Source organism: Macrobrachium nipponense, chromosome 5 (assembly GCF_015104395.2).
Source record: "Macrobrachium nipponense isolate FS-2020 chromosome 5, ASM1510439v2, whole genome shotgun sequence".
NCBI classification, from domain to species: Eukaryota; Metazoa; Arthropoda; class Malacostraca; order Decapoda; family Palaemonidae; genus Macrobrachium; species Macrobrachium nipponense.
Window position 1 is genome coordinate 48,754,753 of NC_061107.1, and position 12,640 is coordinate 48,767,392.

Here is a 12,640-nt window from a genome sequence, read left to right on the forward strand (position 1 = left end):
ATTAATATGCTTTCTTGTAGTAACTGAAATAGAGTAGTGCAGTAGTATATAAGTCTCCTGCTCTTCACCACAAAAACAACATGCAAATAAAATCATTTAAACTTTGATTGCGACCTCAAGACAAATTGCGTCAGAGCCTCAAACACCAACTAGAAGAATCAAAATATCCAAATTACCTACAATTTCAAGTTTACCTGAAAATCATGAGTTACAGGTATTTTTTGGAAAAAATAGAGGGCTGCAGTTCTCGCTCGCCAGTGCCATTTTCTGCTCGGTAACGTGAATAATGCAGCATCTTCACTTCCAATAACGGAGTCATCTGTGAATTAAAAATTTTACTTAACTACTCGTACTTTGCAAAACATAAGTTTAAAACTTAGCTTTCAGGTATAGTGTAGCTAAACAGCCAAAATAGTGAATTACATACACATAAAAATACAAGACAGTGGTCCCCCGTATTCGCGGGGGATGCGTATTAGACCCCCTGTGAATAGTTGGAACTCCTATAAAAAGGCTGAAAACAGGCTATTTTGTTAGTTAAAACTCAAGAAAAATCCACAAGAAATTTTTATACTTGGTGTTTTAATAGTTTTATCACAAAAAGTTCATTTTTTGATGTTGATAAAAAACCAGGAATTTGTGGATATTTCTCATAGAAAAATACTGCTATATACGAATTTTCCACGAATAATGCGGGGAAACATTCCCGAGAGAAATCTGCAAATGTGTGAATCCGCGAATACAGGGGTCCAATGTATGTACAGTTTCTGAATATAGTATAAATTTAAGAGTAAAATGACATTTTTATGATAAAATAAAATTCTATATATACTGTAGTACTTATCCAGTAATTACTTGGCTTAGAGTTTTGAAATTAGTGGGTGAGAAGTCCCTGCCCACTTTCGGAGGAAGACAGAGGAACAACTCAGCCAAAAGCTCAATTTGCTTGTGACACTTGTTAGGTCCACACCTAGTGTTGACTAAGCTGCTGGTTATTTGGATTTTTATTTTCTTTGCCTCAGCATTAGCATTAGTTATTCATTTTTTTGGATGATTATTGTGAACTGTGACTGTTTAGCTAGATTTATGTCTGACTCTAGCTTTTCTAGTTTCTGATATTGTAACCAAGGCTGGAATACCCAGATGATTAAAATGTCTTATGATTCACACACCTTTTGCACAAGTTGCAGAGGGCAGGTTTGTGGCATTTATCTGACCTGTGACATATGTAGAGATTGGACTGAGCAGAAATGGAAGACTTTAGCTTCCCATTTGGCAAAATTAGAGGGGGACCAGAAGAGGAAGGTGGTTTTGAAGCATTTAGTCAGGCTCTAACTTTTATTGCAAGAATAGTAAGTATATTCCTGTGCCTTCCCCTATACTTAATATTATTACATCTGTACAGGCAGTTCCCAGTTATCGGTAGACTCGGTTAATTGCGATCCGGTTTTCAGGCACTTCATAAAATCAGTGATTTAGGATTTATGGCACCATAACAGGACAAGTTTTGGTTATCAGCACCATAAGGTGCCAATAATAGTTATGGTGCCATAACATACCTAACAGAAGTGACATTAACTGAAACTTAAGAGCCATAAGCGCCATAAATGGCAGTTTCTGTGAATAGTGGTTTTCGGTTATCAGCACCCCGCTGAGAATGGAACCCCCCCCCTCCCCATTAACCAGGGACTGCCTGTATCAGTTCATTCTCCAAGACCACACACCTTTTCCTTGTTCCCACACTTTTGAACCCAATCAGTTCCCAAGCCTTGAAAGTAAGCTTGAAAAGACATTGAATGTTGTAGTTATTACAGCGGCCAAATTAGGGGCATCCATGCGACTGCTTATGGATATATTTGTGTATTCCAAGTTGAGTCAGGAGACAGTATGGAGGAGTTATGGTAGTTCCATTTGACAACGTCCTTGAGAGAGAGAGAGAGAGAGAAGAGAGAGAGAGAGAGCGAGAGAGAGAGAGAGAGAGAGAGAGAGAGAGAGAGGTGGGGGGGGGGGGGGGGGGGGGGGGGACGTAATTGGTGGATGGATGGTAAGCGATTGAATTGGCTGTTGGTGAGTTCTGGGTTGTCTGCTGGTGAGGTTGGGGTTAGTTGTTGTGATCAGAGTTCTGAGGAGTCTGTAATGAGAAATCGTGAAGGACAGAATTGGGCAGCAGTCTTGGCAGTATTGTTGGTCAGTTGTTTTGTGTTTTCAGGGAGTTGTTTGAGTTATTTGTGCTGTGTTTAAAGGTTGTTGTGCTTGTGTGTTGGGAGGGTGTTGAGCTTTTGAGTTTCTGTTGAGTTGTGAATTGTTATAGTTGAGTTATTGTTGTTTGTTGAGTGGTTGGGTGGGCTTGTGGGTTGTTGGTTTAGTGTTGTGGAGTGTGGTTTGGTTGATACAGGGGCACAAGCTTCCTTGGTGAGTGGGTCAGTGGTGAGTGAACTGGACAGATGTGACTGGGAAGTGAATGAGTGGGTCAGTGGTGAGTGAACTGGACAGATGTGATTGGGAAGTGAATGAGTGGGTCAGTGGTGAGTGAACTGGACAGATGTGATTGGGAAGTGAATGAGTGGGTCAACGGTGAGTGAACTGGAAAGATGCGATTGGGAAGTGAAAAGGTGGTGTACAAGTGTGAGAATACAAAGGTTGGGAGAAGGAAGTGTTTTAGTGTGGGAAGAGGTGCAGTTAAAGGTTAGGTTAGGAGATCTGGAAGTAGTACATAACTTCATAATCATGGGAGAAAATGATATGCCAACTTGCTTTCTGATAGGGATAGATTTTTTGAGGAAGCATGATGTAAGCATGGGATTCTTAGCAAGGGGGGTAGCACAATAGCTAGGATTCAGGATGCTAGTGAATTTGTAGCAAACTTAGTGGGGGCGATTGATATTGCTAGAAGTGAGAATGATTTGTTGAGTGAGGAGGAGATTGAGGAAATGCAAGATAAGTGCTTGGAGATAAGTATGATGCGGCAGTGTATTTTGGGGGGAGTGCGTGTGGAAGATTGGCAGTGCGAGTTGGATATATATAAGAGGGTTGCTAAACAGTTTATAGTTTGTAAAAACAGTGTACTTTCTGCATCAGGAAGGGGTGTATGACAGGGAAGTGTATGTGCTGGTGTTTTATGTTGAGTCAGCAGTGAGTATGTGTTTGTTGGTGCATGATCGGTTTGGGCATATGGGTAAAAATAAGTTGTAGGAGTGCATGAGAGAGAGACTGTATGTGCCTGGGTTTAATAAGATTTGCGTGGATGCAGCTGTTACATGTGAAGACTGTCAGAGGGGAAAGTACCAGTGTACGCATGCGAGTCCAGCTGTGTTGCAACTGCAGATGAAAGAGCTCTTTGAAATGCTTGTGATTGATTGTGTTTCGTTGCCAAAGAATGTGAGGGGACATGTGGGAATGATTGTGATGGTGGATCATATGAGTAAATTTGCCTATGTGGTTCCCATCAAAGATAAGAGGAGTGAAACTTGCGCGGGTGATGGGGCAAGTAATGTTGCCTATGTGTGTGTGTAAGCTGGCAAAAATGTTAAGTGATAATGGGCCTGAGTTTGTGGGGTGGGAATTTGAAGAAATGTTGAAGAAAAGGGGTATTGTCCATGTATATTCCACTCTGTATATGCCCAGTGCGAATGGTTTGGCTGAAAGGACTGTTAGAACAATGTCAGATTTTCCAAATGATGAGTAAAGGCGACAATGATTGGGATATGTATGTAGGACGTGCAGAGTGGGTATATAATCCCACATTGCAGAGTGATCGGGATTTGTGGAAGAAAGCCAGTGAAAGGTTTAAGATTGGAAATAAAGTGTTGAAAGAGGTGGTTGGGATGGGAAGAATGAATGTGGATAAGGTGAGGGAGATATTTGAAGGGCTTTTTGAGATTTTGGAAGTGGGATTGAGTGGATTTAGTTATGTGTTGGGGAAGTTGCGAGTAGATGGGGGTGTGGATGAGGTTAGGGCACACCATAACCAGCTCCATAAGTGGAGGGAAGTACCATAATATGTTCGGGAGAATGCGAAGTGTGAGTGGTTGAGGGTGAATAAGTGTAAGTCGGGTGTCAGTGAGCAAATGGATCTGGAAGACTGGCAGTTGGTGTTGGTTGAGTATGGAGGAAAGTGGAAGAAGGTAAGAAAAGGAAATGGAAGGGAGAATCATGAACTGTATGATAGAGGGGTTAGTATTAGGATAAAACTGGTGGATGAGGCATGTAATACGGATGACTATGAGCGAAGGAATGATACTTATAGTGTGTGTGGGTTTGAATTGTCAAAGTTCAGTGAGATTTCAGCAGCAAGGGAATCAAGTGGTAAGGACACGGTTGGCAGTATGAATGAGTCTCTTCAGGAGTTTGGCAGGAGTGTAATGAGGTAAGTGATTTGGTGGCAGAGTTGCGAGAAATATTAGGAGAAGAACTGGAAGATATAGATGAAGGAGTGAGCGGGATTTGGGAGGATAGTAGTGAGGGAGATGGTAATGGGAGTCTGACTGGAAGTTGTCTAGGAGAAATGGATAGCAGTGTAACTGAGTGTGTGTATGAAGGCCCTCAAACAAGATCCAGGGGACCTGCACCTGAGCATCCGTGGGTGTTGTAGAAGGCTATTTAGTGTGGGTCTTGCGAGTGTAAGGAGATAGTAAAATGTAATGGGGAGGAAATATGGAGGAGTTATGGGAGTTCCATTTGACAACGTCAGAGAGAGAGAGAGAGAGAGGGCGTAATTGGTGGATGGATGGTTAGCGATTAAATTGGCTGTTGGTGAGTTCTGGGTTGTCTGCTGGTGCGGTTGGCGTTAGTTGTTGTGATCAGAGTTCTGAAGAGGAGTCTGTAATGAGAAATCATGAAGGACAGACATTTGGGCAGCGGTCTTGGCAGTATTGTTGGTCAGTTGTGTTGTGTTTGCAGGGAGTTGTTTGAGTTATTTGTGCTGCATGTTTGAAGGTTGTTGTGCTTGTGTGTTGGGAGGTTGTTGAGCTTGTAAGCATCTGTTGAGTTGTCAGTTGTTATGGTTGAGGGTTGTTGCTATTGTTAGGGAGTTGTTGTGGTTTGATGATGTTGTGAGTGGTTGGGTGTGGGCTTGTGGGGTTGTTGGTTTGGTGTTGTGGAGTGAGGTTGTTGGTGAGCTGTTGTGGTTTCTTGGTGGTGTTGTTGTTGTGGCTGTAGTCCTTGGTTGTTGCTGTGGTTGTAGTCCTTGTTTGTTTATTGTGTTGTTGAGTTGTGGTCCTTGGTTGTTGAGTTGTGTTGTGTGGTTGTGGCTCTTGGTTGTTGTTGAGTTGTGTGGTTATAGTTCTTTGTTGTTAGTTGTTTGCTGGTGTGCGGCGGTTGTTGGTGTCTCAGCGACCTCGTCCAGTGGACAGCACAGCATAACCCTGAGTATCTGGAGTTGGGGTGAGTACATGTAGTTGTGTTTTTGTTCTGTGTGTAGGTAAGTCAATTGTCCTGCATTTTTTCTGTAGCGTGAAAAGGAAAGTGTGGCTGAGGGTGAGTTTGGCAGCCAGATTGGTTAAATTTATGAGGGGGGTCTTGTCTGCTTGTTTTTAGCTTGTGATCCCGCCACAACGGCCATTGAAAGTGTCTTTGGAAGTGAGCCAGCTTTCCTCTAACTTGGGAGACTCCTCACCGAGCAAGAGGCACCTATAGGATTTTCCAGACAAATTGCACCCCCTGAAGAGGTCTTCTTTTAAGGATCAGTTTCTTCTACTGCCCAGCAAAAGGCGGAGAGAGCCTTTATTGAGTCCTCAACCTTCTTGTAGCAAGTGAGACAGTCCAGAACATTTCCCTACCCTGGAAAACAAAAGAATTGCTACTCTAATTTCAAAATTCAAACTGCCGTTGAGTAGAAACTTAGCTAAGTAACTACTGGGTAAGTTACACATATAAAAATATTAAAATGAAGGAACCCTCTTCTTACACCATCTCATCTGCCATTAACGTAAAATTAGTGAGAATAAAAGAATAATTTTTGCTACCCTCTTAAAACATGGCTGTTGTTAGCCTCAAGTGAATCTTTATGGTGTCTTGGTCATTTCCCTCCACTGCTGATACTCAAGAGGAAGATGGCTTCATCTCCTGTAGGAGGTAAAGTCACATCCTTATACATCAACTTTATTGCTTTTCTTTTCCAAGTGCGAGTCTTCTATTATTTGATATTCATGTACTTTTTCATGCCATAAGCAAGCAGTCATTCTGTGATAATGTACAGTGAATTCAGTGCTGTGGAATAGAGTTGCTGGGTACCATCAGTGCAGCCCCCCGATCCACTAACTTGTGTTGTATTCAATCTGCATAACCAAGTGCATTTTAACTGCAGATTGCAGTAGTCAGCTGTGGATACTGTATTTCATTTTGTGTGCCCAGATGGATCCCTTCTACTGTACTTCATTGCTCCCTGTGCCCCGGAATAGTGAGTCACCTTTATGTCTACTTCAAGATCATATCTTTATAATGTTAATTCCTAAGTCAACTTATGGGACCTCTTTTCTCCCTTAAACACCAGTGAGTAATTATTATACTTCTGATATAACAGTGCATGTAAAATAGTTCTTTTTGTTAAATCTTAGTGATTACTTAACTACAGTAGTGCCTCAGGTTACGAAATTAATCTGTTCCAAAGCGGCCTTCGTAACCTGATTTTTTTGTATCTAGAACTGCGTTTTACATGTAAAATGCCTAATTTGTTCCAAGCCCTACAATAACACCACAGTAAATTTTATAATAAAGCTAAATTGACCAATAAACAATGAAATACAACAATTTGGACCATTCAATACCTATCATAACCATGACTGTACCTGTAAATAAAGTGTATTAGTGTACAGGGTACAAGAAATACTGTACGTACATGGACGTACGTATGAAATAAAATGTGGAACCTTACCTTTCGAGTGAGGCAATGTCCGAAAGTGACGATAGAGGAGGAGGACAAATGGCAGAAAACATGAACACTTAACTTTATGAAACGCATTAAAAAATGGCAGAAAACATTAACACTAAACTTTACGAAACACATTAACAAATGGCAGAAAACATTAACACTTTTTGATTATCTCCATCTTTGTCTCCATAGAGAGCATCCTCTTCTTTCCATGAACTTCAGCAACATTCTTGGGACCCATGGCTAATAATGTACGTAATTAAGTTCACACACAACAAGATAAAGTAACTTACAGTACCACAAAAGCGAAAACACTAACACACATTTATGTAAAAAAATGAAATATATGTAAAAGAACGAATTCAATAACACTGCTGCAAAAAATGGTCAAGGAACGCCTTTACATAGAGGCATGATGGGATAGATGCTGACCAATAGGAGAGCGGGAGGATGGTGGCGAGTCTACTGAGTTGGTGGCGCGCAAGTTTTAAAATTGTTCTTGGAGGCCCGGGCGAATCTTGGACTTTACCCTTTCGCAACCTGAATTATTTTCGTACACAGAAGAAAAAAAATCTTCGTCTTTGCTTTCGTAACCTGGATTTTTCATACGTAGGAACTTTTGTATGTAGAGGTTCCACTGTATTACCCATTTTGAAAAAGGCCCTCAGCCATAATGCTCATATGACTGTTAATAAATCCAAGAGTTGCATAATTTTCTAGAATCAGCTTTGTAAATCCTAGTAGGAATCATATTAGTGGCGACCTCTAGCCAGATCTTGCAGTTGGACTCCCTACCACCCCATTGCAAACAACTACTTATCAGCTGAATGGCATTGCTAAAGCTGGTTACGAGAGTTGAGACGGATCAGAAAGTCTAGCAAAAAACCTCCTTTTATGACATAAGTGATTCAGTTTCTGCAGTAAGTAAAATGTTAAGTTTTTTAGGTGTACAGTGTTCCCTCCGTATTCGCGGGAGATGCGTACCAGACCAACCCCCCCTTGAATATGTAGTTAGAAACCGCAAATAGTTGGAACCCCTATAAAAATGCTGAAAACAGCCTATTTTGTTAGTTAACCCTTAAACACCTATTGGACGTATTATACGTCGACTAAAATTGTCTGTCGGGTGCTTAATTGACGTTCGATACGTCGACTACAAAAAGTTTTATAAATATTTGTGGAAAAATAGTTATAGGCCTAGTTTGCGAAAAATTTGAAATCACGTGCCTTGAGGAACATTGGGAACTCACGGATCAAGCTGTTGTTTTGTTTACAAGTGTTACCCAGGCGCGCATGCGCGAATTTCTTTCTTCTCGCACTAAAAAGCATCAGCTACACATCTAAGAAATTCTTTCGTCACTTTGTTGTAATTTTTGCACCGTTTTATATTAGCCGTTACATAAAGTTTTATGTATGAAAATGTCCACAATTTCATGAAGAATAAAAAAAAAAAAAAAAAACCCGTGGTTGTAACTTTGATCAGTTTTGAATATTTTCATATAAATCGCGATAAGTGCCAAAATTTCAACCTTTGATCAACTTTGACTCGACCGAAATGGTAAAAAAATACAATTGTAAGCTAAACCTCATACATTCTAGTAATATTCAATCATTTACCTTTATTTTGCAACAAATTGGAAGTCTCTAGCACAATATTTCGATTTATGGTGAATTTAAAAAAAAAAACCTTTTCCTTACGTCCGCGCGCTGTAACTGCCGAAAATCTCAGAAATTCTTTCGTCAGTTTGTCGTAATGTTTGCACCATTTTGTATTAGCCGTTACATAAAGTTTTATATATGAAAATGTGCACAATTTTATGTAGAATACAACAACAAACAACCCATGGTTGTACCTTCCATCAATTTTGAAATATTTTCATATAAATTGCGATAAATAGAACAAATTCTACCTTCGTCAACTTTAACTCGACCGGAATGGTTGAAAACTGCAATTGTAAGCTAAAACACTTACAGTCTAGTAATATTTAATCAATTACCTTCATTTTGCAATAAACGGGAAGTCTCTAGCACAATATTTCGATTTATGGTGAATTTTTGAAAAAAAACTTTTTTTTTTTACGTCTGCATGTTACGAATTTATGCATCATTTTGTGATAATATTTTTTCTGTGTTGCTTTGATTGTTTTACAGTTTTTTATATACCAAAATCATCGCAATTTAGTGTACAATACAACGAAAAAAAATTAACTCATTAGCTTTAACCGTTTTGCTCACAGCTCGATTTGTATACAATTATATGTGAAATTTTTTTCATGCTGTTATATATTCCAATATTTATATATGATAATATTTTTTCATTTCTGATGGTTGCATACTAAACTTCAGGCAATGACAAAAAAAGGAGTAAAAAATGAACTCTTAATCTTAAAAACTAAGCGTGCTGTGTTTTTTTTGAAAAAAACTTTTTTTCACTTCGGCGCTAACTCCTGAACGCTGCCGGCATACGAGAGACACTTGGTAAACAGCGGCTCGGTGTTTAAGGGTTAAAACTCAAGAAAAACCAAGTAAAATTTTTTATACTAAGTATAAAATTTTTATTTCAAAAAGTGTATTTTATGATGAAATTGATAAAAAAAACCAGGAATTTGTGGATATTTCTCATAGAAAAATACCGCGAATATGCAAATTTTCCACGAATAATGTAGAGAAACGTTCCCGAGAGAAATCTGTGAATGTGTGAGTCTGCGAATTCGGAAAACGCGAGTACGGGGGTCCACTGTACTATTTTACATTAGGTTTAACCAAATATTGTGACTGCTAGAGTTAGAGTTAGATAGGAATATTCTAGGCCACGTGCATGCCAAATTACAAGCAGTCCCTGGTTATCGGTGAGGGTTCCATTCCTGGGGGTGTGCCAATAAGCGAAAACCTTATGGCGCCGATAACCGGAACTCACCCCATTATGGCACCATGAATTACCGATTTTATGGCACTAGACAAGCCCCATAAAACCGGATCACCGGTAACTGGGGACTGCCTGTAATTTAAAAGCATAGAGAGAGTTAGACTTAATACAAAAGCTTTTGATAGCTACTGCATGACAGCTCACATGCTTTTTTAATACTAGGCGAGCTACTAAAGTGCCAAGAGAAGTTTGGAGTTAAAAAGGATATAGAGCCCATATTTCCCTAAAAAAAATTTCCTTCTTCGGGAAATTTCACACCCAAAATAGCACATTTTAGTTAGGCACATACTGAAGTGGGCTTCATATCCTGCCAGAATTTCGGTATCGCTGGATATTTCTCTTTCTCTCGCTCATGTTAGGTGTTAATAGACATACAGTGGAACCTCGACATACGAAAGTCCTTATTACAAACAATCCAAGTTACGAAAGCAAAGATGAAGATTTTTTTGCTTCTGTATATGAAAATAATTCAGGTTGTGAAAGTGTAATGGTAAAGTCCAAGATTCTCTTGGACCGCCGAGAACAATTTTAAAACTCGTGCGCCGCCAACTCAGTAGACTCGCCACCATCCTCCTGCTCTCCAATTGGTTCCTGATGCTAGTCACCGCCGTAAGATCCTGCTCTCCTATTGGTCAGCATCTGTCACATCATGCCTCTATGTAAAGGCATTCCTGGACCTTTTTTTGCAGCAGTGTTATTTTAAACACTGGAATTCGTTCGTTCACATATAATTCATTTGTTAACATAAATTCATGTTAGTGATTTCGCTTTCGTTGTACTGTAAGTTACTTTATCATGTTGTGTGTGAACTTAATTACATATGTTATTAGCCATGGGTCCCAAGAATGTTGCTGAAGTTCAAGAAAAGAAGAGGATGCTTTCTATGGCGAATGAAGGTGGATATAATCAAGAAGTGTTAATGTTTTCTGCCATCTGTTAATGTGTTTCGTAAAGTTTAGCATTAATGTTTTCTGCCATTTTTTAATATGTTTTGTAAAGTTAAGTGTTCATGTTTTCTGTTATTTGTCCTCCTCCTCTGTCGCCACTTTTAGAGATTGCCTCACTCAAAAAATAAGGTTCCACATTTTACTACATATGTACGTACATGTACGTACAGTATTTCTTGTGCCATGTACAATAATACACTTTATTTACAGGTACGTACTATAATAAAGGTTATGTTAGGTATTCAATGGTCCAAATTGTTATATTTCAATGTTTATTGATCAATTTAGCTTTATTATAAAATTTACTGTGGTGTTTTTGTATGGCTTGGAACGAATTAGGCAATTTGCATGTAAAACGTAGTTAGAGATATGAAAAAATCAGGTTACAAAGGCCGCTTTGGAATGGATTAATTTCGTATATTAAGGCACTACTGTACTTTATTTTCTTTCATTAGTTCCTCTAACTGAAAGATCCATTTTTATTAATGCAAGGTAACCTCAGCCTACATGGGTCTTGTAAGAAAAGCATTAATAAATACAACCCCTTTAACATAGTAATAATTTATAAAAACACGATCAGTCACTCATAAGGAAATTCCTTTCTATTGTTTATTTCATAATTATAGTATGCACTGAGAAAGAGCTAAGCCCATCATTTATTCTGATGGGGAAAATTACCCTAAACAAATACGACCTTGAGCTCTACGAGTTATCTAGCAACCACGCGGTTGCCAATGTGTATATTCTTTCATCTCAGGAGAGAGAGAGAGAGAGAGAGAGAGAGAGAGAGAGAGAGAGAGAGAGAGAGAGAGAGTTTATCTCTCTGTTCTCTCAGAATTTTTAATTTATGCACATACACTTCTAATGCTTCCAGCAAAACAGAGGGAGAGAGTTGCCACTATGACATACACATCTTGTGTAGCAAAACAGAGAGAGAGAGAGGAAAGAGAGAGAGAGAGAGGTTACATGAGCACTTAGTGGCAACAAAACAACACCTCCTCCCCTCCTGTCGCATTACTTGATATATTTGACAGCTTTAGTACCTGGAGTTAGAGAGAAGACTGGGATTTCCTTCATTCTTACATAATTTTTTAAATTTATAAACTAAAATCTTACTAATTCACTATGGTATTTTCTTTAATGAACTGATATTTTTGCTGTATACATTAATGCTAATATTTGAAAATAGTGAATCATTTATTTATCATACAAAAAACATACATCTCTGTAAGAGAGAGAGAGAGAGAAGAGAGAGAGAGAGAGAGAGAATTATTATTTTTATTATGTGATATTTAATCTTATTAAACTTACTAATACAGTATAAATCAATATTAATATTTGAAAATTAGTAAATCGTTTTTGTATCATAACAAAGTATTTAGTCATAAAACTGACATAAAATTACACTAATTAGTGATTCTTTTCATCAGAAAACCCTGCAAAAAGGCAAATTTTCTTCAAATAATAGGTAGATATTGGTCCAGATAGAAATCTGCGAATCCGTGAATCCTGAGAATGCGAATATGAGGGGGGGGCCACTGTACTCCCTTCTTTTGATTAACATATGAGCATCTGGCTCAAAATGATTCAAGTACTGTATGAATGGTATACTATTTAGTTTATGTTTGGCACTCTTGTAGGAGATGCCCTCAGGGAACAGAGCTATCGCTCATAATAAATCGTAGACTCACCTAACAAAACCACAAACATTTCTACAGCCTCTTCAAGGCTAACTAATACCATAACCTTGTAATGTAGAGTAGTATTACATCACAGTGCATGATAACATTAAGCTAACCTTAATAACCTTGCAGTTTAAGGTTTATTTAGTTACAAATTAAGTAACTGTTTAAAATGATATTCATTGTATGCTACTATCATTCTAATTTAAAATCAGTT

At 38.6% G+C, this 12,640-nt stretch overlaps 1 protein-coding gene across 1 annotated transcript in view; it reads right to left on the reverse strand.

Annotated features, from left to right (window-relative positions):
* The window catches only part of LOC135215287 (glycosyltransferase-like domain-containing protein 1), a 296,564-nt gene that overhangs the window by 218,619 nt on the left and 65,305 nt on the right, over nt 1–12,640 (reverse strand). The window contains exon 5 of the mRNA XM_064249831.1: nt 195–319. Coding sequence (XP_064105901.1) covers nt 195–319 — 125 coding nt within the window. The remainder of the gene's footprint in view (nt 1–194; nt 320–12,640) is intronic.